The sequence below is a fragment of the Aotus nancymaae genome, unplaced genomic scaffold (assembly GCF_030222135.1).
Source record: "Aotus nancymaae isolate 86718 unplaced genomic scaffold, 86718_ANA_hifiasm-v0.15.2.pri h1tg000040l, whole genome shotgun sequence".
Lineage (NCBI taxonomy): Eukaryota > Metazoa > Chordata > Mammalia > Primates > Aotidae > Aotus > Aotus nancymaae.
In genome coordinates, this window is record NW_026988454.1 from 128,327,863 (window position 1) to 128,354,961 (window position 27,099).

The following is a 27,099-nucleotide window of genomic DNA, read 5'->3' on the forward strand; positions in this document are numbered from 1 at the left end:
GCGTGAGCCACTGCGCCCGGCCGAGACCGGGTAATTTAAGAAGACAAGAGGTTTAACTGACTCACAGTTCTGCAGACTGTACAGGAAGCGCGACTGGGAGGTCTCAGGAAACTTACAATCATGGTGGAAGGCGAAGGGGAGGCAAGCGCGGCTTACCGTGGTGGAACAGGAGAGAGAGGGTGAGAGGGGAAGGGCCACACTTCTAAACCATCAGATCTCTTGAGAACTCACTCACTGTCACAAAAACAACATAGGGGAGATCTGCCCCCATGATCCAGTCACCTCCCTGCAAGTCTCTCCCCTGACATGTGGGGATTACAATTTGAGGTGAGATTTGGATGGCAGCACAGAGCCAAGCCATGTCACCTAGAAAGGGGGAAAGCTAGATGCTGCTGGAGGGGAGGCTGGCTGAGTGATGGGGGAGAGGGATGTCTGCGTGGGGTCTGTTAGCAGGGACCGGGCAGCTCATCCATACTGGCCTGAGACTCAACCCCCAGAGTCCCCCTACCCCCAGCCCCTCCCGTGTGGGAGAGCTGAGCCCCAGCTCCCCAGCCGAAGTGGGTTGGGCTCAGAACTAGGGAGGAGCTGAGAGCAGGTCCTTCTTGCGCTCTGGGCTATGCAGGCACCAGGTGTGACTCTCCTTGCCTAGTCCCAGGTGCCAGCTTCATTCACAGATGAGGGGCCTGGAGCTCAGAGATACTAAGACTCGTCAGGCCTACCAAGGGGCTGAGTGGGGCTTTCCAGCGGATCGTATCAGACCCTGGGGCTCGTATCCTGTTTCTTAAATAGAGGTCTGTGGACATCTGGGGACACATCCTTGAGGTCAGATTCGCAGGGACCCAGGAGTGCCGTGAGGATTCTTACAGTCTGCATTCTCATGTCGGTGGCCATCCGGAAGGGAGCGCTCTTGGTCTCAGAGACGCGGCTTCTCTGCGGCTGTGGTCACCTGCAATTGGGCTTTATGGTTACAGCCAGGCTTTTAGTGTTTTCATGCTGGGGTCATTTTCTTGAGGGTCTGCAAGAATTGTTTCTTTCAAAAGGGGCCTGTAGCTGGCTCCAGGTTGAGGAGCCCTGGGCGATGCCACCACAGAGCTCTTGGAGCTTGTAAAGGGACACTTGAGGGGGAGTCAAGAGCCGCCTCCCATTGGGTAAGCTGCTTCACCTCCTCAGGCCTCAGTTTCCATATCCCTGGGATGGGGATGCCATTTGCCCCGACCACTAAGCCCTCAGAACACCTGGGTGCATCATTCACTAGGGCTGCAAGGAGCTGGTGTTGGGCCCAGGCTGAGTTGTAGGGGACAGAGCTGGGGATGGAGGAGACACAGCCGAGTGGGTTAGAAATTCTCAGACTGGAAAGCGGAACACTTGATGAGGATGAAAATTTGAGAGGTGGGGACCAGCAACACTGCGGTATAGGGCTGAAGAGCAAGCAGGAGACTCTGGGCCAGGGAGATCCTGGCCGGTTACTTCTGGGAATGGGGGGCTTGTGGGGTGGTGAGCATGGACTCGGGAACAGGACTTGAGGTACTCTCAGAAGCAACCAAATGTCTCAGGAAGCACAGAGTGGTGGCTTTCTCCACCCCATCTGTACGTCAGGCTAGGCCGAGCTGACCTGGGTCTGTCTATACAGCGGGCACCCCTCACCCATTGAATGGTGGGGAAGGGGTGAGGAGAGTCAGCATTGGAGCCAGCGCCAAGTGGGACGGAGGGGAGGGTGTCCTCCTGCGGGGGTGTGTCAGGGAGGAAAGGAGAGCTGAGGCTGGGAGAGGACTTCTGTGCACAAGACATGGTGTTGCATTTCCCTCAGTCCTCCCAGCAGCCCCTTGAAGTGAGTCTTACTATCCGGAATTCACACTAGGGACACTAGGTGCTAGGACACTCCGATACTTGGCTTAGAGTGTATGGCTGGGCCATGCCCAGCTGAGAGTCAGGGCCATATGTGTCTGTTTGGTCCGTTACACCAGACAGCCCTCTCTAGAGGGGCTCTGGGACCCCCTTGTTTTACTGCCTACTCCCTGGAAGTTTGTTTAAGGGACACAACTGGCACAGATGTATATTTGTGGCTCATGTTCATTCACCCAGAGCCTTCATGTGCCTGGCACCTCACCTTCCCACAGCTCTGGGAGACAGGCTGTGTAAATGCAGGTTTATATCTGTGTAGGTGTGTGGTGTAGACATGGGTTTATGCTTGACTGCGTGTGAATGAGTACATGTTTAGCAGACTCTGTCGGTGCCCCGGCCATATCCCTCACTGCCCACCATCCCTGCGTGCAGCAATGGGGCTCATGCCCCTGGGAGCAGCCCGCCGCCTAGGACCCACAGAGCTGGAGCATTTATCCCCATGGTTAGGACAATGCTGAGGTGTGGTCTGCCAGGCCTCATGGAGGTCCCCAGCAGGACAGAGCCCCGCATGCCGCCATTAGTTGACTTTCCTCCCCGCCCCCCACCTCCCGGCCTCCTCCCCGTGCTTCCTGCCGCCACCCCCAATAAAACCTTTGCTCTCAAGTCCTCCTCTGCATCTGCTTGTAGGACTTCTCGGCCTAAGCCAGTCGGTGAATCTGAATGCCCATGTGTTTGTGTAAGTGTTGTGATAAACGTGTAGCTGTAACTATGTTGGAAGCATTTATATGTACACCTGCATTTGAGCATGCATGTGTGTGTAGACATATGTAAATGCATGAAGGTTCGTGTATTTGCTGCTGTGTGCATGCAGATGTGAATATCTGTGAGTGTCTGTGTGGTGGCGTGAGGGAGCTGCTTCAGGAATGTGTGTGCACGCACGTGTGTTCTAGCGCTGGAACTCTGGAGGATTGTGGCTGGGCGGGTGAGTTGTGGAGAGGTGAGTGGGGAGATGAGGAGGACTCTGATTATTTCAACCTTGAAAACTCATTTCAATTACAATTTACAACCTGCAGACAAAGACTGCAGTCGCCGTAGTAACCATGCTTCGGGATTTTGACGGAGAAAATCCTCCCTGGATGGTTCCCCAGCTGGCTGTCACCCGTGGCAGAGCCAAACGCATCTCTGCCTCACTGTGCCCCGGGACACAATTAGGACATCTTCAAACTGTTGCTGCTGTCACTGCCGCCATGTGTCTGGAATTTATCTCCTCCAACAGCTCTCAGAAATACATGTCTTGCTTCCTCCCAGAACTGCGGTGCCTCTGCCTGGTCCTGGGGTTCCTGCCCACCCATAAGAGGGGATTTTCTCACCCCCTTCTCTCCACTGCCACCTTCCTCCTCTAGACCTGTAGACAGAGTCCTCAATCCCTGGTTAGGCCTGGCCAGACAGTGAGGGCAGGGCCTGGGTCCTAGGACAGGAGGAAGAAGGCAGGTCAGCGACTACATGGAGGAGAGGCAGTTCAGGATACTGAAGACTCTTTTGGACAACCAGAGAGATCTGGGTTCGAATCCCAGCTCCACCACTTCCCAGCTAGCTCCATCCATAGGTATGTGTCAAACACCTACTCAATGCCAGGATTCCTGAGGCTCTGGGATGTCACCCACCCACCTGCAAACCTTGCTACCTCCCCTGTGAGGGGGCCAGTGAAGTCTGACTCCCAGAGCTGTGGGAAGACAAGGTACCAGGTACACGACGGCTCTGGGTGAGCCTGAGCCACAGCTACAGAGTCACCTGCTGAGGAGCCGGGTTAGCTGAGCCCAGAGCTGCTGCTGTCACAGGCATAGTTGCAGCTGCTCATTGAGGCCAGAGCATCATGTCTGGTTTAGTGAGGGTTTGTGGTTCCTGCAGTATCCCCCACCCCTCTCCTACATGCCCCGCTGCCCCTCCAGGGAGCCACCTCAACCCTGTCATTGTTGTTCCCTGTGGGGCACAAGAGAAGGGCCTGGGGCATCTGAGGCCAGGGTTCAGGAGTGTGTGTGTGTGTGTTATGGTGTGTGTCTGTGTCTGTTTCAGTGTGTGTGTCTCTGTGCGTGTGTATCTGTGTGTGTATGTGTATATATGTATATGTGTGTATGTGTGTTTGTGTGTGGTGTGTGAATGTCTGTTTCAATGTGTGTCTGTATGTGTATATGTATATGTGTGTATGTATGCATCTGTGTGTGTCTATGTGTCTCTGTGTGTGTATGTGTGTCTGCATGTGTGTATCTCTGTGTGTGCATGTGTATACATGTGTATATATGTACATGTGTGTATCTGTGTTGTGTATGTGTGTGTGTCTGCATGTGTGTATCTGTGTGTACAGTGTATACATGTGTATATATGTATGTGTGTATCTCTGTGTTGTGTATGTGTGTGTCTACATGTGTGTATCTCTATGTGCTTATGTGTATATATGTGTGTGTGTCTGTGTATCTGCATGTGCATATATATGTGTATGCATGTGTATCTGTGTGTGTCTGTGTATGTGGTGTGTGTGTTTCAGTCTGTATGTGTCTGTATGTTTGTGTACATGTGTGTATCTGTGTGTCTATCTGTGTGTTTATATGTCTGCATGTGTGTGTCTGTGCATGTGTATCTGTGTGTGTGTATGTGTATATATGTATATGTGTGTATCTGTGTGTGTGGTGTGTGTATGTCTGTTTCAGTGTGTGTATGTGTGTCTGCATGTATCTCTGTGTGTGCACGTGTATACATGTGTATATTGTACATGCGTGTATCTGTGTGTTGTGTATGTGTATGTATGTGTGTGTCTGCATGTGTGTATCTCTGTGCATATGTGTATATATGTGTATGTGTGTGTGTCTGTGTATATGCATGTGTATATGTGTATGCATGTGTATCTGTGTGTGTCTGTGTGTGTTTCAGTCTGTATGTGTCTGTATGTGTATGTATTTTTGTGTACATGTGTGTATCTGTGTGTCTGTGTATATGTGTGTGTCTGTGTCTGCATGTGTGTGTATGTGTCTGTGTATCTGTGTATGTGTGTCTCTGTGTGTGTATGTATGTGTCTCTGTGTATCTGTGTCTGCCTGTGTCTGCCTGTGTGTGTGTGTGGCGGGCATGCTTATGGCCTGATGACTTCATTGCACCCCAGTCTTCCCATATGTTACTGGGGCTATACTTGAGACAAAGTCCAGGAGGCCACAGCTAGTTGAGAAGTTGCTGGAAGTCCATGCTGCTGTGACAGTGCTGGGCTGGGTGCTCTGTAGGGGCAGCACCCCAGGCCCAGCACTCTGAGTCCTTCCCCCAGAGCTGCCTGGGGTGGAGGCAGGTTTCCCTGGCAAGGGAGCTCCTGCAGGATATCCACACTAGCGTCCATGCTGATGGCTTCGTGATTGCAGTGAGAGCACTTGGCCCGGAGCCCAAGTGGCCCAGGAGTGGATACTTCAACGAGACCCTCCGAGGAGAGGCTGAGGCCAGCCTCGTGGGGGAGGTGTGTTTCCCCAGAGATCCGGCCAGCCTCCAATGGCTGGGTGCGTCCTTGGCCTTAGGAGAGAGCTGCTCCTCTCTGCAGTGGCCACAGCCTCCCTCCCGCTCCATCGCTAGTTAATAATTTAGTCTCTCATTTATATGAGATGAGGGTGTGATGGGAGCAGCAGGGGAGTCAAGCGCGTTTTATGCTTCTTCAGGCTAGAGAGGGCAGGGCCTAGGGGCCTTCAGGGAGCAAATGTGGGTCCCGGGAGGCTCTTTCCGGCGACACTGCCCCAGCCTTCTCTGTGTCCTTTGGGGATGGGGTCATCCATTCCATTTCTCCCTAGGTGTTTGTGACCTTGTGATCAGAGGCCTCGGACAGGCAGGATGGTGAAGCTGCCTTTCATGTTCACCCTGTCTCTTTGTGCCTTGGCCTAGAAAGAGTGTTGCTGGTTAGCAACGCCTGCAGACGTGGTCAAATGCAGCCTGGGATGGAGCAGGGGTGGAGTCTGGAAGCTGGGAATGCCCATCCTGTCACTGCTGGCTGTGTGACCTGGGCTTCCCCACCAGCCTCAGTTTTCTTTTCTTTAAAATGGCAGTGGGGGCAGATGAACCCATGGTCCTGGCATCCCTAGCATTGTGCTTCCATGGTTTCTGCTGTCCATTCGGCAATATGTGACTACCTACCCTCGGCAAGGCTGAAAATGGGATGTAGTTCTGGCTGGCAGGGCTAATGAGTGACCAGGCCAGCCACCCCCATCCCCACATCCTTGTGTGGGTGCGGTCACTGTCCTTCCTGGTGTGAGGGGATTAGAGGGGGCAGCAGACCTCAGCGAGAGGCACTGAGATCCCCTGCACCCTGGGTCTGCCTCCAAGGTGTCCAAGGCAGGGGCCTGGACACAGTGACCTCGAGTCTCCCGGGAATCACCACCTGTGTGGACCCAGATTAACCCTGGCCCATGGGAGTAGGACACAGGTGCAGCCACTCACCCCGCTGCCCTCTAGGGAATTGCCTCTTCACACACCCGGTAGCTGAGAGGCACGGGCTAGGAGTGGAGGCGTAGGAGGAGTAATTTCCTTGTCCTGGCCTCGGGGAAAAAGGCCATGCTGTATGCAGGGGCTGTGGTCTTGGGAGGGGAAGTCAGGTCTCCCTAGCTCTGCCCATCCTCTCCTTCTTCCACCCAGCCATCCTCCTGCCCCTACGTCCTCACTTCATCCCTGCTCCCCTCCCAACATTCTGCCCACCCCCTCCCCATCTGGCATAGTGTGGTGCTCAGGGCTGGAGCTGGAGTTCCTGGGTTCACATCAGCTCTGCATGGTCCTGGAATGTTACTGAGCCTTTCTGTGCTCAGTGCTTCAGTTTCTTTTGAGATGGAATCTCACTCTGTCCCTCAGGCTGGAGTGCAGTGGTGCAATCTTAGTTCACCGCACCCTCCGCCTCCAGGGTTCAAGTGATTCTCTTGCCTCATTCCCAAGGACCTGGGATTATAGGCACCTGCCACCACATCCAGCTGATTTTGATATTTTGGGTAGAGATAGGGTTTCACCATGTTGGCCAGGCTGGTCTTGAACTCCTGACCTCAAGTGGTCCACCCACCTCAGCCTTCCAAAGTGCTAGGGCTACAGGCATGAGCCACGGTGCCCAGCTAGTTTCTTCATCTCTACAATGGAGGTGATTATGCCATAGCGTTGTTGTGAGAAATCAATGAATGAATATGCATAAGAGTTCCGTACAATACCCGGCACGTAGCAGGTGCTCAGTGAAGTTACTTACTTAATGTTATTGTTGTTATTCAACATGTTATCTAATATCATTACCCAGGGCCTCTGCCAGGAGCCACCTCCCCCTCCACAAAGTCATCCCACCTGCCCACCCCAGGGACTCCATAGCCCCCTCGGAAGCCCCTGTTCTGCATACTTAGCGCATAGGGTACTGTGGATGAGCCACTTGCTGGCTGCCAAGTGTTTTCAGCACCTTATCTCATGGAAGCCTCACGGCAGCTCTGTCAGGTGGAATCATGATCCCCTTTTGGCTGACAAGGACAACCAAGGAGCCTGTACAGGGCCCCAGAGCAGAGGTCGGTGGACACGGAGGGGAGGGGAGGAGGATGCGAGGTCAGACCCCCAGGCCATAGTGCCTTGGGGAGCCACTCTGGTTAGCAATGAGAAGGCCATAGGGATGGGTTTCTCAGTTTACAAAGTTCGCTGACCCTGGCCACTGGCGGACAGGAGGGTTGTCCCTTAGGTGGCAGAGGGATGGGTGGGGACGATGGTGCCTTCGGTGTCTAGGGTGACATGGAGGGCAGTCTTTCAACCTCTCTGGGCCTCAATTTCCCTACCCGTACCCTGGGGTGAGGGCAACCCTCACCTCTCGCTGGAGCGGCTGCCCGTGGGTGAGGGGCTGTAGGGGCACTCCCGTCGTTGATGGACACAGCCCCTGCCCTGGCTGTTTCCCAGACGAAAGGGGCAGCTGCTCCCAAGATTACACCAGGCCAGGCTTGGGGGAAGGCAGCAGGGGCCACAGCCACAGTGAGACCTCTGGGTCACTGCCTTCCAGGGTGACAGGTGACAAGGGAGTCTGCCCTGGATACTCTGGGACCTTGGTGGCACAGGCGTCAGTGGTACGGTGTCCAGGCCAGTGGATTCTCCGTTACACCCATGGGCCTGTCCTCAGGCTCCTGCACAGGGCCATCTCCTGGGTGATAGAGCACTGGGCTGGGAGTCAGGAGGCCTGGCTGAGCACAGCCTGTCCGTCTGTGCCACCTCTCGAGGTGCCACGGGGTGCTCTGGCACCGACACCACTGTGAGGACAGGGGCCTCACGAGCATTCCTGTTCCTGGTGCTTCATTGCAGACCGTGAGCGAATTGGGCAGGACTCAGCTTATGAGCAGGAGGGGAAGGTGCAGTTTGTGATCGACGCCGTGTATGCCATGGGCCACGCACTGCACGCCATGCACCGCGACCTGTGTCCTGGCCGCGTGGGGCTCTGCCCGCGCATGGACCCCGTGGATGGCACCCAGCTGCTTAAGTACATCCGAAGTGTCAACTTCTCAGGTGGGGGTGTAATGCGGGCCCTGCCCAATCCTGGGTATCCTGGGCCATGCCCGAGGGAAGGGGGCCTGAGACTTTGTGAGGTGGGAATGGGAGGCCTCTTCTGATGTTTCCAAGAGGTGAAATCTCCCAGGATGTTCCATGAAGGGGTGCATCAGAGAGGTCTCTGCCCCAGACTCATCATCCTCCCTGCCTCTGGTGCCCACCCTTACAGGCATCGCAGGGAACCCCGTGACCTTCAATGAGAATGGAGATGCACCTGGGCGCTATGACATCTACCAATACCAGCTGCGCAACGACTCTGCCGAGTACAAGGTCATCGGCTCCTGGACTGACCACCTGCACCTTAGAGTAAGTGGGAGGGCGGGGAGTGGGTGGAGAGTCACTCACGCAGTTCCAGCCCCTGGGAGGGAGGCCCAATGGAGGCTGCCGCTGATTACTCGGACCTCCAGGACTGCTGCTGCCAGCCTGGGGCTTCCTTCCCAGGGCCCCGTCCCAGACCTCAGCGGCTCTGAGGCCCCCACCCTGAAATGGAAGTCAGGAGAGTCGGAGTTCTGCGGCCATTCTGGTCCCTCCCTCTCCCTTAGCCTGGTGGCTTCTTACCTGTTACCCACTGAGTAGGGGATAGGGGACACTGGCTAGAGGAATTCACGCTGGAGTGAAATGGCTCAAAGGCTTTTTGGGTGGGTGGCTGGGGGTGATGGGGAGAAGGGGGAATAAGATGAGGAGGGGGAGGGCTGCGTTTGGGCAGAGGAGGGAAGTCTTAAGGCAAAGGACCCAGATCAAACGGGATTTGTGGCACTGGCTGGTGGGTAGCGAGCCAGTTGCCAGTTCCCCAGCCCCAACAGAGCACGATAGAAGGCAGCCATGTTTCTGGGTCCTCCTAGCCATGCCTTCCTAGCTAATAGAATGTCCCAGGGATGTGGTGACTTTCCCTTTCTGCCCTCAGTATCCCAGCTGGGAAACACAGCAGTGTTTTTGGAGAGAAAGGACCTTTGATTTGTTCCTGAGAAAGTGCTTGTGGACTTGGTCTCTACCTTGCAAGGGAAGGGGTTAGCCATAAGCGGGGTGGGCCCACTGTGACCCCATGGATGGACTGCAGAGACTCAGACAGGTCCTGGTCTGGCCTCAGCCCTCCTCGTCCCGGGATCCCGTGGGTGCTGCATCGAGGCCCCGCTGTCTCCACTTGTAATCTCTTCCAGCGAGGAACCCCTCAAGCTCTGCTCTTACAAGCACTTTTGGACTGCATTCTCATTTAGCCTAACCATTTTCTAAGTCGGAGAAAATAGCTCAGGAAACACAGCCCTGGGGAGGCAGAAGGACTCTCCTAAGGCCACACTGTGGCAGGAACAGCCCGTTCCTAAATGAGGCTCCTTGGATTGCTGAGTGGAGAGAGATGGGCAGAACGAGGTGTGAGGAGCACTTGACGAAGTGGGACAACACCAAGTGGAGGGAGGGGCCTGTCTTGTTTGGTGCGGTGGGCAGAGCACGGGGCCGGGGACTGGAACTCACCAGCGGCAGCAGCTAGCACATAGCGAGCACCTGCTGTGTCCCAGCTGCTGCTCTGAGCACGGCCCCTTGCTGTGAGGATGACAGCTCTGTGAGGCAGGCCGTTATCCCTTTTCCAGATGTCCTAACTGAAGGCGGCAGGGACTGGGCAGGTGTGGGTGGCAGTGGGCCCCTTCCCCGGAAAGTCCCCTCTCCGGGAATACAAGGCCCCTCCACCAGCCAGACCACCTTCATCCCATTCTGACGCAGCTCACAATGCCCTCTTAGCCCTCCTCTCCTGTGAGGCCCGGACAGAACTGAGAGGGTGGGAGGAGGTGAGCAGGGCTGGACTTTAACCATCAACCTTCCCCATTGTCTCTGTGAGTGGCTCAGTTTGGGCTGTGCTGTGAGGGCCACAGAGCAGGCAAGGTACCTGTAACCACCTACCTGGCCACTGTCCTCCTCCAGGATCTGAGAGTGTGGGGGCCTCATGTCACTAGTGCCCTGGACCTCGTCGCCTGTGCAGTTATTCTTTCATAGATGCCACAGAGACTTACTGGGCCTCTACTATGTGCTAGCCTGTGCTGCAGGCTGGAGACACAGCAGGGAAATTGACACAGTGCTCCCTGCCCTTGTGGAGCTGACATTCTAGTGAAATATTAAAAAGCATATCCATTATGACTCCTTGATTTCTTGGGGAAGTCACCCCAAGGAACAAAGGGCAGGGTGGCTTCATATCTGCTTTCGTTGGGTCAGATGAAAAAACAAAGGCTCAGAGAGAAGCCATTTGTTCAAGGTCACAGCCAGGTCGCAACAGAACTGTGATCCCGGGACTTGACCTTGGTCACGTCTCTTTCCATCGGAACCACAGAGTTTTCCAGAACACTCACCACCGCCCGTGCCCTCCGGGGCAGTCTTTCCCCTGCAGTTGCAGGCTGCAGGGCACAGGGCCCGTCCGCCTCCACATTCCTGCAGGACAGGTTGCACTTGTCCCTGCTGTGTGCCTTTGGCTTCTGAGGTAATCCACAGCCTGTCATGCCCAGAGTCACAGGACAACCTTCCTTGAGGTTTTCTTCCTACCTTGCCACGGGGCATCCCTACCCACCCCACCTTATCCCTTCTGCTCTAAAGCCCTCCCCACACCCCCCAACCAGCTGGTTACACTTCATCAGCAGGTAGCACCCAGTGCAAACGCACCAGTCTAGCCAGGCTTGCTGTGCTCTGAGAGTGAGCCTTCCTATGAGCTGCTTTATTTAGAACAGTCACTTTGAATACAGCTCCCAGGTGTAGTCAAGTCCCTTTGCCTGGTGCCCGAGGCTCTTTTGGGACTCTCACTTTCTAGAATATTGTAACATATTCAGTAGGGAGTGACAACACACGTGTGGCTCTTTTGCTCACAGCCCTTGTGTCTTCAGGGACATGTAACTGTGAGTAGCACTAACTTAGAGCAAGATGTAAAGAAACGCTAACCCCTGAGCATACATTAAGCTTCCTCTGATGAAACCTTTGTTCGCTGCCCTCTGCTGAATCTAACCCCCTGTACTGCTTGGTAGGGGCGTCTTGGGCTGGGCCGTAGGGCAGCGCATCCACCATACTCCAGTGTGCGCAGGAATCATCTGGGGGTCTTGATGACACTCAGATTCTGAGTTAATAGGTCTATGGGGCTGGAATTTGCCTTTCCAACAAGCTCTTGGGTGAGGCTGCTGCTGCTGCCCTGGGGGCCACTGTGGGTAGCAAGGCCTTAGGGGCTGAGAGTCAGGACTCCTCAGTTCTCTCTGCTCTGCCCCTGGTGTTTCCTGTGTTTCTAGGTAGTCACTACTGCTTTCTGGGCTCAGTTTCTTCATATGAGTCTTGAGAGTTTGGGGTTCAATCAGGATTCCCTATAGGTCAATTATGTCTGAGTTATGCCAGAGAGCTTGTTTAATTCCAGCTGTTAGATGCAATACATCCCTGTGGGGTCCGGGCAGCTGGACTTTTAGCCAACTGGCTGGATGATTTGGGTGTGGGGCTACAGGGTGCCCCCATCCAGTGGGATGGTCTGGGGTGCTGGGTGGCATGTTCTGAGGCCTGGTCTACGCTGCTGTCATTTGCCAGATAGAGCGGATGCACTGGCCGGGGAGTGGCCAGCAGCTGCCCCGCTCCATCTGCAGCCTGCCCTGCCAGCCGGGCGAGCGGAAGAAGACAGTGAAGGGCATGCCTTGCTGCTGGCACTGTGAACCTTGCACAGGGTACCAGTACCAGGTGGACCGCTACACCTGCAAGACGTGTCCCTACGACATGCGGCCCACGGAGAACCGCACGGGCTGCCGGCCCATCCCCATCATCAAGCTTGAGTGGGACTCGCCCTGGGCCGTGCTGCCGCTCTTCCTGGCTGTGGTGGGCATCGCGGCCACGTTGTTCGTGGTCATCACCTTTGTGCGCTACAACGACACGCCCATCGTCAAGGCCTCAGGCCGCGAACTGAGCTACGTGCTGCTGGCGGGCATCTTCCTGTGCTATGCCACCACCTTCCTCATGATCGCCGAGCCTGACCTTGGCACCTGCTCGCTGCGCCGCATCTTCCTGGGGCTAGGCATGAGCATCAGCTACGCGGCCCTGCTCACCAAGACCAACCGCATCTACCGCATCTTCGAGCAGGGCAAGCGCTCGGTCAGTGCCCCGCGCTTCATCAGCCCCGCCTCGCAGCTGGCCATCACCTTCAGCCTCATCTCGCTGCAGCTGCTGGGCATCTGCGTGTGGTTTGTGGTGGACCCCTCTCACTCGGTGGTGGACTTCCAGGACCAGCGGACGCTCGACCCCCGCTTCGCCAGGGGTGTGCTCAAGTGCGACATCTCAGATCTGTCACTCATCTGCCTCCTGGGCTACAGCATGCTGCTCATGGTCACGTGCACTGTGTACGCCATCAAGACACGCGGCGTGCCCGAGACCTTCAACGAGGCCAAGCCCATTGGCTTCACCATGTACACCACCTGCATCGTCTGGCTGGCCTTCATCCCCATCTTCTTTGGCACCTCGCAGTCAGCTGACAAGGTCAGTGGTGGGGGCTGGATGTGCACAGCAGTGGGTGAGGGCAATGAGCAGGGGGCAGCCTCCCAGGCTGGCTGGCCTCTCCTCTGCTCTGGAAATGCCTTCTTTCACGCCATTCTGCCTTCTCTCTCAGTTCCAAGTTTTCTCTCTGGGTTCTGGGTTTTTCCTCTTCTTTGTCTGTTCTTGCCCCCTCCCTCTTCTCTCTCCCCCTTTCTCTCTGTCTCATCTCTCCTTTTCTCTCCTCCTCTCTCCTTCAGCCCTCCTTCACTCCCTCTTTCCATCCCCCTCCTGTTTTCCTTCCCCCCTCCTCCTCTCTCTTCCTGTCTCTCCATCTCTGCTTCCCTACCCCATCTCCCTCCCTCCTTTCCTACCCCTGCTCTCTTGCCCCTTCCCCTCTCCTTTCTATCAGCCTGAGAGGCCGCACTCTCTTTCATTCTTCCTTCTTTTCTAGACCCCTTTCTCTTCTCTCTCCCCACTCAGCCCTGTCTTCCTTTTGGTCCACTCCCCTCTTCCCCCTCCTCCATCTACTCCTCACAAGATCCCCGTGGGACCCTCCTTCTCTCCCTAGCCTCAGGCTGCCCCAGAAGCCCAAAGGCTAGGGCCTGGCAGAGGGCCCTTCCTTCCCTTGGCCGGAGCTGCAGAGTGGCTACCTCGGCCTCCTGTTGGCCTGGCCTGAGGACCTGGGCACACCCCAAGAGTCCTGTGTGTTCTGCCCACATCCCAGCCCTGGTGCTGGCTGGGTGACTTGCGGGTTTTATCTTGAAGGACTGGGAGTTGCTGAAGGCAGGGGCATCATGGTGAACCAAGGGCCCCAGGTCTTGGTCTAAGCTCCATGTATGAGTGTGGGATCTGGGCAAGCCCGTTGGCATCCCTAGCCTCAGTTTCTTCATCGTAAATTGGGGTCATGTCCCTTCTCCTGTAGTCATAATCACATGATATAGTGGGTGCACAGACAGTTAATACACTGTAAGGAGCATGGAGCCGAGGAAGCCAGAGGGGTGAGGGGACGAGGTCAGAGAGGTGACAGGGCAGATGGTGGCAATGACATTGGCTTTTATCTTGAGTGAGAAGAGAGGCCGCTGCGGTCTTCTGAGCAGGCGAGGGTGCTATCTGATGTAGGTTGGAAAGGACCCCCTGGCCGCCAAGAGCAGCTGTGAGAAGGTCACTGTCATGCTCTGCAGGAGAGGGTGTCCCAGCAGGTGCAGTGGGGAGTGGGGGAGTTGGGCCTGTCTGGAGACTGGCTGGCCAGGTTTCTGATGGATGGCACATTGGATGGGAGACCAGGAGAGAGTCAAGGAGGACCCCACACTTCGAGGCCTGAACAATCAGGAAGGAAGGCGTTTCCCGTGCTAAGGAGAAGACACTGAGAGGAGCCTGTGGCGGGCAGGAGAGGGGGTCCTTTGGATGTCCTAAGTTTGGGATGCTCATTAGACGTCCAAGTGCAGCTGCCAAGTCAGTGACTGAATATAGCAGTCTGGAGTTCAGGGGCAAGATCTGGGCTGCGGACATTACTGAGGAGTCATCAGCCTGAGGCTGGCATCTAAAGCTATGAGCGCATGGCCAGGTGCGGTGGCTCACGCCTGTAATCCCAGCGCTTTGGGAGGCCAGGGCAGGTGGATCACATGAAGTCAAGAGTTTGAGACTGGCCTGACCAACATGGTAAAACCCTGTCTCTATTAAAAAAACAAAAAAGAAGCCAGGTATGGTGGCTCATGCCTGTAATCCAAGCTATTCTGGAGGCTGAGGCAGGAGAAACACTTGAACTTGGGAGATGGAGGTTGCAGTGAGTCAAGATTGCGCCACTGTACTCCAGCCTGGGTGACAGAATGAGACTTCATCTCATTTAAAAAAAAAAAAGCTACGGGCGCAGGTCCGAGTTCGCAGGGATGCCTGGTTTTCAAAGCTGCAATGGGATGGGGTGCTCGTCATGTGCCAGACATTTCATCTAACAGCGTTAGGCCCCGTGGCCACTGGTCAGGATAGGTCTCATCATCCCCTGCTTACAGATGAGGGCACGGGCACAGAGAGGGGGAGTGACTTGCCTTGGTGGCACAGCTGGACTTGACCCCACTTTGTCTAACTCGAACGCACCCTCCATCCCCAGCACACTCTTCCCTCCTGCAGCTCTGGGATACCTCATGCCCTGGGACGTCCTCGGTTGGTGCCCACCTCTTTTCTAACAGCTCCTCAAGGGCCATCTTCCAATGGGGGCCCTATGGGAGGCACTAAGAGGCAGACCTTGGGGCTGGCAGTGAGTATCCTAAGACCCGAGATCTGAGACAGGGCCTGCTTCAGCAGGGGGATCCCACCTTGCATGCCTGAGCCACACAGCCACCATGCAGCCACTGCGCCCAGCCCGTGCTGTGAGCTGGGTCTCTGGCCCCCACCAGGCATGCTGTGGGAGATCTTCCCTGCTGAGTGCAGGTGCAGGCAGAGGCCTTCATGCTGCTCAGTGCTCATGGTCCCCATGGAGCCAGCAGGGAGGCCATCCCACATCCCAGGAAGCTGGCAGCTTGAGAAATTACCCTCCATAATACCAGGAGGCCCCTTCCCACAGCTCTTCAGGGAGTAAAGGTACCTGGCTGGGATGCCCACACGTGGTGGGTAAGCCCCTCCCTCCACCTTGCCATAATTCCCTCTGGCTGCCTGCCAGCAGCCCACTCCCCAGCAGGGCCCCTGTCATCCCAGGATATCAGGCCCTCCCACCTCCAGTTGATGCAGCCCAGCCCCCCAGCTCAGCCTCCCCACCCTTTGCAATCTTTCCAGGTGACCTGCCCGCCTCTGATTCCTGCCTTTTTAGGAGGCTCCCCAGGCCCTGCTGTGAAGGGAGTCCCTGAGATGATCAGTTCACAGTCCGAGAGGGGGACAGGGACTTGTTCCAGGTTATACCACAGGCTGGTCTCACACTAATGCTCTCTCCCTGGTGGCCTAGGACATGGGACATGCTCCTCTCCCACTCTGGGTCTCTGAATGGGGAGGCGGTGGAGGAGATGTGCTTTGAAGTTGTGGTTCAGACTCCCAGGCTTCTTAGAGACCCAGGCAACCCTGCGGCTGTGTCTGGGCCGTGTCATGCTGAGCTGCAAGATGCCCAGAGCAGGCTACAGGTCTGGCTGCTGGGTATGTGTTTGTGTGGAGATCAAGTGGGGTGTGGCTGTTGTAGGAGTTGTGGTGTGCATACAAAGGTGTGTGTGTATAGACATATGTGTGCCTTTTTGCGTATATGCGTGCTCAGTGGTGCATGTGTGTTGTGTGTGTGCACAGGTGTGTGCCCATGTGCATGCAGATTGAGGGGCTGGGTTGATGGGTGTGCCGAGGGTATGTAGCTGCTGGTGTGTGCATGGATGGGTGGGTTGAGTATGTGTGCCCAGGAGTGTTTGTGCACACAGGTGTGCAGATGTGTGAGTGCAAAGTTAGTGTGTGCAGGTGGATGTGTGTAGATGTGTGTGAGTACATTTGTTTCTATATATGTGTGTGCACCCAGGTGTGAAGGGGTGCGTGAGTCCAGAGAGTCGGATGCAAGTGTGCAGCTGTGAGCTCAGGTGTACGTGTCAATGCAGATACGTACGTGTATGTTGATGTGTGTGTGAGCAGGCATACACGTGTGCACACACGCACGTGCTCAGCTGCACCCATTCCCCCGGGGTGCGGGTGCCGGCGCAGAGTAAAGCTGTCTGTACTGCTCTGGTGAGCAGGCGGATGGATTTCCCAGCCTTAGCCTGGATTTCCAAGGCTTAACACTGCAGCCATTTGGAATTACACTGAGCGGGCTTTCTCCGCTTTATGGGGTTACTGCTCAGTCATGCTTGTGTAGGATGTGGCTGCAGAGGCAGGCAGGGTGTGGGGAAGTTCATGTGTCTGGTTTGTACAGATACTGAGGATCTCGGTTCCTATCAGGGTCTGCCCGCAGAAGCACAAGGCAGGCAGAGCTCCTTGGTGCCCCCACCGGGGCCCCTTGAACCCTGTACCCCCAGGCCTAGCACAAAAGCAGGAAATTCATTATCCACATCCACAGCTGCTTCTTCCTGTGCCCTTTCCTCACCCCAGGTGTCCTCTGTCCTCCCGCATCAAACCCAGCTCAGACCACATCCTTCACTGGGGGGAGCACGTGCCTAGTGAGGCTGAATGCAGGATTCCTCACAGAGGACGGGGTGCAGCGAGGGCCCATCCACACAGGGGAGCTGGGGTGGTGGGAGTTCAGGCACCAGCGGGCTGAGAGGGTGGGTGGGAGAGGAGGGGAGATCACAGCCCGAAGGCCGCCTCTCACTCTGCCTGCCTTGAAGACCCTCATGGTGCCTGGGTCCAGCGCCCCGGGAGTGCCAGCTGGGGTCTAGAGGACCACTGTTTCTCTGATAAGGGTTCACCTGCTACCACCTCCTGGTGGCCATGTGTGCCTTCACAGAGGGGCTCAAGAAACAATGTCTGAGCCAGAGGCAGGCTCCCCAAATTCCACACCCTGGGGCAAGGAGCGGAACTGGGGGTGGGCAGCCCTGCTCCCTCCTGCCGTGTACAGGGCCTGCCTCCCAGCAGGGGATGGCTAGAGGAGCCCCCAGGGCCCATGCTGGGATGGAGGGTTTTGATCTTTTTATACCCCATCTTGTATTTTGTTTGCAGAAAGGTTCTTAGGCTGAAAAACAAAATAGAATACCAATGCCTGTGCTCGTGCCTGTGTTCCGAGTTGGCTATATAATTTTCAGGGCCCAGCACAAAATGAAAACGACGGGCCCACTGTTCAGAAATTATCCACAATTCAATATGGTGGCAGCAGGATCTTAAAGCGAGAGCTGGCCCTTGTAGGCACAGGCCCCTGGGTGACTGCCCAGTTGTACACCCATAGCGCTGGCCCTGTCTGTGTTCATGGAGGGACGTCTGGTGCCCAGAGAGGGGAGGAAACTTGCCAGCATCCCACAAGGGGCTGGGGCTGAGTAGATTCTGGAACCTGGGCCACTGACCCCTGCCAGGGTTCCTCTGCCTGTATCCCTGGTCCCTGGTCCCACCAACTCCATACGGCCCATTGCACTCCACCCATCAACAAGGAGCGGGCAAAGGGTCTAAGATGGGTGTCTCACCTGGAATACAACTCCTATACCCAAGTACCCCCCAGTGTGAGAGGAGAGCCAGCCCCTGCCCTCAGGGAACCCTGATGTAATGAGGGAGACACACCTTGTCCCCAGGGAACTACCACCCCATGGTGAAGACCCAGATGACAAGCCAATTCTTCACTAGCCCAGGACTCTATGATATTCCCCATGGGTCTGTTTTGATGCTCTGGAGCCTCTCCCCACCCTCTCTCACCCTGATCACCCCGCCTTTTCTCACCCTGATATCTTGGGCAGGAGAGACAGCCAGCATCCCCCTGCTGTCTGGTCATGACCTTTCCCTCTGGGAGAGCCCCATGCCCACGGTTGAGAGTGTAGGTGGTGTATGAGGATGGAGGCCTGTCTGTGTCTGGAAGGGCATGTGCTTACTGGGGGACAGGCTTTCATTTCCTCTGGGCCTGTGACAGTGGCTACTTTCGGCCTCCTTCCCCTCAGAGCTCTGCCTGACATGGGCCATGCCGGCCTGGAGGCTGGGCTTTGAAAAGTGTCAGCGCCTTGGCTCGGGCATGTCATAGCTGTCCAGCCGCCTCCCATGTCCCCGATGTCTCTTCTCAGTTTCACCTCAGTGCGTGCGATCACTAAAAGCAACTTTCACATGGCTTTACAGTCTGTGCCTGGGGTTCCCTCATGGTTTAGGTGAGGTAGCTGCTTTTGTCCCACTGCACTGCGGAAAAAACTTGAGGCCCACAGAAGGGCAGGACTCTCCTTTTAGGCCTTGCAGCTTTTCTAGCCCCTCTCTCAAAGGTAGGAAACCCAGGGCAGGGTGGCTGGAAATGAAGGTTGTACCATCCAGTGTCACGAGGCATTTATGGAGGGGTGTGCAAGGGGCAGGGAGGAATGTAAGAACTGGAAGACCTGGTTCATACGTGGGGGGTACTGCCAGATGGGGCCAGGGCCCCTGCGCCTTCAGGACACAAGTCCAGACCTGTGTCCACACTGCTGGTCTGGGTGTAAGAAATGAAAGGTGTCATGGGTGACCCCCACAGAGCTGGGGGTCAGGAGAGGCTTCCTGGAGGAGGTGGCACATCAGCCACATTCCAGGGCAGGGCCCAGCCCAGAAAGAGCAGATTTGGGGAAGAGCATTTCCTGCCTCCCTCATGCCCAGACCCGGGAGGCTTAGCCTGGGTCTCCTTTGGTCCCAACTTGGCTGAGGGGTTCAGAGGGGCAGCTGAGGCCTAGAGAACCTGGAGGAAGCGGGAGGCAGGGAGGGGAATCCCAGACGGGGAACAGTGGGAATTGCCAGGCCCTGCCTGGAAGGCCTTACTATTGTAAAATGGATTATCCGACACCCAGATTAATGGGCTTTCATTTTGCTAAACATCTGTCACCGTTAGTGCTGGCGAGCGAGCATGAAATGAGCTCTGACTGCTGCCACCACCATATTGCGATGGGCGCCGAGGATCCCAGGCTCTACACCGGGGGACCGTAGGTGGGGGGCAGTCACCGAATGGGGGCTTGGTCTGAGGGGCTGTGGCATGGTCACGGGGTGTTATTCCAAGGCACCAAGGGGTGCTCCTCTCACCCTCAGCCCTGAGAAGGGCCGGCTGTGGTCTCCTGAGAGCCTGTCCTCAGGCGCACCGCTTCTACATAGCAAATAACAGTGATAAGCTGAAATGGCACTTACCATGTGCCAGACGTTTTCCACACTTTTTGAACATTTATTAAGTCACTTAATTCTCACAACAGCCCTAGGAGGTAAGTACTGTCATGATCACGCCTATATTATATATGAGGAAACTGAGGCACAAGGATGTGACGTGTCCAAGATCAAACAGCTGGAAGTGGTAAGCCAAGATTTGAATACAAAAACCCTGGTCTGCAGTCCCAGCTCCATGCCACGACTACCTGATGCCTGAAGGCAGCGGGATGCAGGGTGGGGTCCCCATGTGCGTCCCTGAGTGGGAACTGGCGGGGGTCAGGGCCTGCAGTCGGGGCGGAGCCTGCTCTGACGCCGCCCTGCCCTCCGCCAGCTGTACATCCAGACGACGACGCTGACGGTCTCCGTGAGTCTGAGCGCCTCGGTTTCCCTGGGAATGCTCTACATGCCCAAGGTGTACATCATCCTCTTCCACCCGGAGCAGAACGTGCCCAAGCGCAAGCGCAGCCTCAAAGCCGTCGTCACGGCGGCCGCCATGTCCAACAAGTTCACGCAGAAGGGCAACTTCCGGCCCAACGGCGAGGCCAAGTCTGAGCTCTGCGAAAATCTTGAGGCCCCAGGTGAGCTGCCGGCCCCATTCTGTCCCCTCTGGCCCCGGGCCCGGATCCTTTTGCAGCAGGTTGGCTGAGTTGCGTTCCCGCCCCGCCCGGCCCAATGCCCCATCCTGGGCAGGCGGCGGGGGACACTGGGGGAACCCTGAGGCTACAGGTGGGGCCACCCTCTCAGGGAGAGCCCTAAGCCACCACATCAGAGCCCGTTCTGTCCTGCCCCTCCTGGTGGCCTGGAGAGAACCTCAAGGTTTCCCAGCCGGTGCCCTAGCAGCTCCCTTCCAGGGATCTGTGCCCCACCCCAAGCCAGGCCACCAGGGGGCGCCTGGCCCCTGAGGGTGAGCGGGGATCCCTGGATTTCTGTGTTCTGGGGCCCGGGTCTCCAGACCTGTGCCCTTTCAGCCCCTCTGGGAGAAGGGGTCGTCCCATGGGCCTTGCACACTGGCCCTTTGGTAGCCCGGTAGGGTGGGAGCGGCCCTGGGCCCAGAGCACCTGTAGCACCCAGCTTGCCTTTGTCCAACCACCTCCTAGCAGGCACCTGAGTGATGGAGACCCGGGACATGGGCTTGCCAGGACCGGTGGGTGAGGGGCAGGGTGAGGCAGAGGGGCCCGCAGAACTGCCCACTGCGGCGCTCAGGTGGCCGCCTGTCCAGGTATTGTCCGAGGAGACCCGGTAGGAGGTCAGGCTTTGTGGTGGGGGAGGGCACCAGGCAGGGATCGTGGCTGCTGAGGGGCAGGCCTGCGGTCTGGGGCTGGCCAGGACAGGTCCCTCCAGGACTGGTTACGGGGCAGTGCCACCATCTTTGCCAACTTCCCTCTTCCTCTGGGAGCCAGCCTGTGCTCCTCTATTGTGGAGAGTATGCTGGCTCTGACACCCTCCCCGTCTCTGATCAACACACGATGCCTGTGTGTCCTCCTTTCCCTCCCCTGTGACCTCTGGTTCTTTTCAGACATCCTCCTCCCCCCAGAACACTCCTCCCCCAAGTCCACCTACGACCCTGGGGCTCCCTTTGGGTGCCATGCTGGCCGCCATACAGAGCTGGGAAGGGGCAGAGGGGCCCATGGGACTCCCACCCTTGGCCTTTCATGTCTTCCTGGATGTCCAGAAACCCCAGATGATGCCCTGATCAGGCCTTTCCGTCTGAGTGGAGACCCCACTCCTGCCCCAGTTTTCTTCCTTCCCGTGGAGATGTCCCTTCTCGGCTCTCAGGTCCCATTCCCTCAAGGCACCCTCTCTGCCACATGCAGAAGCAGGTCTGTCACACGGGCTTTTCCCCAGTGCTCCTGAGAGCTCCTCCTGGAGGTGACATCTGACCCCAAAGGCTGACACTGCGGGTGCTGTGACAGGCCAGGGGGCCCCATAAAGGGCGGGGCCCTCACAGAGAGCTCTGACGGCTCAGCACTGGCCCTGCCTTCTGCCTTTGCTCCAGCTAGTCACCTGGGAACACGGGACAACTACCCACTCCTGCCAGAGAAGGAGGAGTATGGAGGCCTGAGGAGGGAGACCCTGTATCCCCAGACTCCTGCTTCCTCCCAGGAGGACCTTGGGGGCCTCCAGGCTGTCGGGCACCCCCCATGGGCCTCACTTCCAGCTGCTCTGGGGTTGGGAGGGACTGAGGGGTCTGTGGTCACCCAGACCCCCTGCAGGCCTTGGCATCCTCCCCACAGAAAGTCTTAGGGGCTCCCAAAGTAGGGAAAGGGGGAGCCCCTCCATCTCCTGTGTGAAGGCCAGTGGCCAGCACCTTGTGCCCCACTGTCTCTCAGCTCAGTGACAACAGGGGACATGGAAGCACCAGGCAGGAGCCAGGTGATTAATTCTGGGAACAGCCGGACCAAGGGGGTGTGAGCAGGAGGAGTGGGAAAGTGTCACTCCTGTGGAGCAGGGACATTTTTCACTCTGTCACTGGCGGGCTACGTATCTTTAAACAAACAACAGAATAAATAATTCAGGGGCCTGATTGTAGGCAGATCGGGTGCGGGTGCGGAGACAAGGGGCGACAAATGGGGGCTGTCAGCTGGCGCCTATCACTGCCTGGCTAATTGTTATCTGAGCCTCCGGCAACTGAGAGCGGGCAGCCAGGGCCTGTCGTCAGCACTGGGTGGGCTCGGGGCCTCGGCCCACACCCCTCAGCCTTCCCCTCACACTGAGGGTGCTCCGGGAGTGTTGCTGTCCCCATTCTGTCCCCACTGCTGGAGTGATTCCAGCCCTGTCCTTCTGCCCAGCATGTTGCAGTATTTAGAGTGTTTCTGGCCCGGCATGGTGACTCACACCTGTAATCCCAGCACTTTGGGAGGCCGAGGTGGGCGGATCACGAGGTCAAGAAATCGAGACCATCCTGGCCAACATGGTGAAACCCTGTTTCCACTAAAAATACAAAAATTAGCTGGGCATGGTGGCGCGCGCCTGTAGTCCCAGCTACTCAGGAGGCTGAGGCAGGAGAATCACTTGAACCTGAAAGGCGGAGTTGCAGTGAGCTGAGATTGTGCCACTGCACTCCATCCTGGCGACAGAGCGAGACTCCGTCTTAAAAACAAAAAAACGAGTGTTTCTATTCACCTCTTGGCTGACTCCACGTGGTGTTTGTTGTCACGCCATCTTACAGATGAGAGAATCTTGGCTCTGAGGTCAGTTTGTTGGAAGGGCCACACAGCATGTGTCGAGATTCCCCCATAGCATTGCGGGCAGGACTGGACCCCAAGTCTCCTGACTTCTGGCCAGATCCCTTCCTTTGGAGGCTCACTGTTAGCTTGTGGGCGCCCTGGGCAGACTCTGGCTCCCATTTTCCAGACGGTGAGACTGAGGCTTGGGTGAAAGGCTCCCCAACTTCTGGAACCTGTGAGCTGGATTTTCTAGGGTAGACAGATCGGGCATTAGAGGAGAGCAGAGGCCCTGCGGTCCTTGCTTTCCACGCTGTCTCTAGTCCACAGCTGCCCCTGGAGTCCCCTGCAGTCAGTGGGGATTTGGTTGTGGCTGCTGAGAGTTTTTTCCACCTCTGAGCCAGGAGTTGCTGACGGGTTTTACAGGCTTGGAAGCTGAGTTTTATCAGTTCCCCGAGGGGCTGATGGCGCCCTGGGGAATTGATTCTCACCAGCCTGACCTGCAGTGATTTGCATAGCCACTGCAGCTCTTTTTCTGACCATGGGGGATAGAATGGGGTGAAGATGTTGGGGGCAGTTGGAAGCCCCTCAGGAGAAGTAGTCTAGGCACAAAGGGCCGCCCTGCTCATGTTACAGGCAGGGAAACTGAGGCCCAGCAAAGAAGGGGAGGAGCTGCCTGAGGCTCAGAGAGAGTGTAAGGCCTCCCTGCAACTAGAATCTGGGCTCCTGCCCCCAGGGTGCTGATCTGTGCTGATCTCCATCTCAGCACCTCCTGCCATCCCAGGCCACCTTCTGGATGCTACCCCATGCAAGCTGCCCTGTCCCGTGGTCCCTCGGCCCTCTTGGTCATCCAGCACCCTGGAAGGACATGAGTCATTTTAGAGATGCTGGTAATTCTTCATGAACTGTAAGGTGCCATGTTTGTTCTTATTCTTTTTTTGGCACCATTTCTCTTCCATTGGCACCCGTCCAGGTGGCACCTAAGCCTTGAAACTTGCCCACCCTTATCCAGCTAAGTGATTCTTCATCATCTGCTTGGAGTTTTCTATTGACAGAGAGCTCATAGGCCACTGACTCCCTCCAGCTCTGGCCAGGAGAAGGTTCTTCCTTTAACTGAGCTGGACTTGACCTTCATGCCTCCCCACTGGTCCCATGGTGGACTGCTCTGCTCACCCCATCCCCAACCAGTTTGCTTCTTCCACATGTGATATAGACTGATAGTTGGACACCACAATCCTGCCTGTGTTAGTGGGCTTCTAGTTAACGCTGCTATGACAAAGAGGTCCCGGAACAGAGCAGCTCAAATCAGACAGATGTTTGTTTCTCTGTGCTGTAATAGGACACGGTGGGTGGGTGGGAGTGGGGACCCAGGATCCTTCCATCTTGTTCTCCATTGGCTCCCTGAAGATTGAGGCTAGATGACCTCAATGGTTGTTCTGCTCATGGAAGGGAAAAGAGAAGAAGCGTGGGGGAAAGACTCATTTTAATTGAATGACATGGGAGTTGCACAGTCCTTCCATGTGTATTTCATGGGGAAGGACGCAGTCAGGTAAGGCCTCACCTAGCTGCAAGGGAGGCTGGGAGACAGTCCTTCACAGTCATGTGCCCAGTGAAACGGGAGACAGGATTGAGGGGACAACTTGTAGACCACCAACCACATTTGTTCCCCAGTTTCCTCTTCTCCAGACCTGATGCCCCTGGCTGCGTCTGGCAGATGTGCCTCCTTTTTGAGCCGACATATCCCAACCTAGGGTCAGGGCAGCTTTAAGACAAAGGGCAGCTGGTTTCTCCCACCACTGCTTCTCTCCAGACTTGCAGACCAGCCCCTGCCCCAGGCAGCAATAGTGCCCTGATTACCACCACTGAGCTGGCCCCCAGGCCACTGAGGGAGCCTTCAACCCTGACCAAGGGTCTGGCCAGGTCCTCATCTGTCAAATTGGGTGATGTTTCTTTGACCCCCTCACTAGACTGCTGTGGGGTGTGCACTCTGGAGGGGTGGGGGATGCTCACACTGCCCTTGAGAGCTGCTGATCACTCAGCTGTGGACAGGAATGGGAGATACCCTGATGTCCCACCCCAGTCGCAGTGTGGAATAAGGGCCAGAGGGACAGGAGCAGAAAAGGAGGGCTCAAGACTGAAAGGTAGAAGGGGTGGATGCTCAGAGGGCTGTGTGGCCCTGGGGGACTTGTGTTTCCTTGGGCGTGGGGCAGAGGGCTGAGTCAATCCCATGCCTCAGTTTCTAGCCATGCATGGCCCTGCTCTGGTTCTCATTATTTATTTCCTCTGTCCCCATTCCCCACTCTCTTTCCCTAGACCACCGTTCTATTTTAATGTATATTCCTTACGTGTGCGTGTCCAAAATGTGTGTGGTTGAACTTCTGAAAGACTTTTCTTTGATAATATTTTAAGGTTATATGATGTCATAAAGAAGGTTTCTTTTGAAGTGTGATAGAATTAGGAGGTGGCAGAGGCCCCGTGCTGGGGAGACCCTCACACGGGAGTGGGCTTAGGGAGGGAGTGCTAGAGGGAGGCGGCAGAGGCCCCGTGCTGGGGAGACCCTCACACGGGAGTGGGCTTAGAGAGGGAGTGCTAGAGGGAGGCGTCATCTCTAGAGTGACAAAGGGAAGAGGAAAGGCAAGCAGCCCAGCCCTGCAAAGGCGTGGAGGTGGGAAACATGGGCCCAGTCCCTGGATGGGGAGCTGGGAACAGCAGGAGAAGCTGCTGGATGGGCCAGGCAGGGCTGGTGCACACTTTGGGGCAATGTTGCTTGCTCAGCTCAGGACCGGGTGCCATGAGAGGTGGGGAACTGTGGTAGGTTCTTGTGCAGGGCTGTGCCTGTGTGGAAGGAGAGTTTGAGAACAGCAGCCCCTGATTCCTGGGTACCCCTGCTCTCTCTCCTTCCAGCGCTGGCCACCAAACAGACTTACGTCAGTTACACCAACCATGCAATCTAGCGAGGCCGCGGAGCTGAGCAGGAGGAAGAGCCGTGACCCTGTGGATGTTGCGACGGGCCAGGGCCACACCCAAGGGCCCAGCTGATGTCTTGCCTGCCCGTGGGCGCCCACGGACGTGGCTTGGTGCTGAGGACAGCAGAGCCCCCGGCCGTCACTGCTGGCAGCCTGGGAAAGCCGGGTGGGCGACAGGAGGACAAGGGGCTGGGGCAGTGCCAGGCCATCACAAGAGCCTGCATCTTGGACCATTGCCCCTCCTGGCCCCAAACCACAGGGGCTCAGGTCGTGTGGGCCCCAGTGCTAGACCTCTCCCTCCCTCTGTGTCTGTCTGTGTTGCTGGCGACACCCCCGTCTGTCTCCAGCCCTGTCTTTCTGTTCTCTTATCAATTTGTTTCACCTTTCGCCTCTCTGGTGTCCCCGGCTGCTTTCTGCGTCTCGTTTCTGGCTCTTGCCTCTGACTCCTCTCCCTCATCCTCTCTGTCCTCAGCTCCTCCTGCTTTCTTGGGTCCCACCTGTGTCACTCTTCTGCCGTTTTCTTTCCTGTCCTCCTCCGCTTCATTCTCGTGCAGCCGTTGCTCCGCTCTCCCTGCCACCCTTCCCCAATTCACCAAAACTTCTATATCACAAAAGAGAAAAAAGGAAAAAAAATCAAAACACAAAAAAGCCAAAACAAAAACAAATCTCGAGTGTGTTGCCAAGTGCTGCGTCCTCCTGGTGGCCTCTGTGTGTGTCCCCGTGGCCCGCAGCCTGCCCACCCGCCCGCCCCGCCCGTCTGCCGTGTGTCTTGCCCGCCTGCCCGCCTGCCCCTCCTGCCGACCACACGGAGTTCAGTGCCTGGGTGTTTGGTGATGGTTATTGACGACAATGTGTAGCGCATGATTGTTTTTATACCAAGAACATTTCTAATAAAAATAAACACATGGTTTTGCACCTGGGCTCCACATCCACTGAGGGTCCTGCCACGGGACCGCAGGCTCGGCCTGCAGCTGGAGGGCCTGGACCTAGAGGGAAGGGGGATCTGGGCTGTGGAGACCCAGGGCTTGGGGGCCGTGGAGACTGCTCCCTAGGCTGGGATCTAGGGTGGTGTGGAGAGGCCTTGGGCAGGGAGGGGCCAGGTTTCCAGGTAAGGGGCAGGGACATTGAGGAAATTCCAGGAATCAGCACCTGGTTGTCCCCTCGGTAGGGAGATGCTCTGTCCCCTGCCCTGCAGCCCTGGGAGGTAACTTTTCTGCCCTGCCTGCTGTCTGTCTCACACCCCTCACACCTGGGACTGCCCTCCCGCCCCGCCCCCACCCCTGCCCCCCATAACCTGCGCCTCTCTCCTTCCAGCCAGGAAATCCTCTTGAGAAGTTAGCTTCCGGGGCTGCCAGC

At 56.6% G+C, this 27,099-nt stretch overlaps 1 protein-coding gene across 4 annotated transcripts in view; it reads left to right on the forward strand.

Annotated features, from left to right (window-relative positions):
* Window positions 1–26,513, forward strand: part of GRM4 (glutamate metabotropic receptor 4) — a 121,932-nt gene extending 95,419 nt beyond the window's left edge. For 3 of the 4 annotated variants that reach the window (XM_064361154.1, XM_064361155.1, XM_064361156.1), the window contains exons 7-11: window positions 8,166–8,366; window positions 8,578–8,714; window positions 11,946–12,881; window positions 19,945–20,191; window positions 25,682–26,513. In XM_064361154.1, coding sequence (XP_064217224.1) covers window positions 8,166–8,366; window positions 8,578–8,714; window positions 11,946–12,881; window positions 19,945–20,191; window positions 25,682–25,731 — 1,571 coding nt within the window. In that variant the 3' untranslated portion in view covers window positions 25,732–26,513. Of the gene's footprint in view, window positions 1–8,165; window positions 8,367–8,577; window positions 8,715–11,945; window positions 12,882–19,944; window positions 20,192–25,681 lie in introns of those variants that run through there. The other variant, XM_064361157.1, reaches the window with a different exon arrangement.
* The last annotated feature ends 586 nt before the right edge of the window (window positions 26,514–27,099 follow it).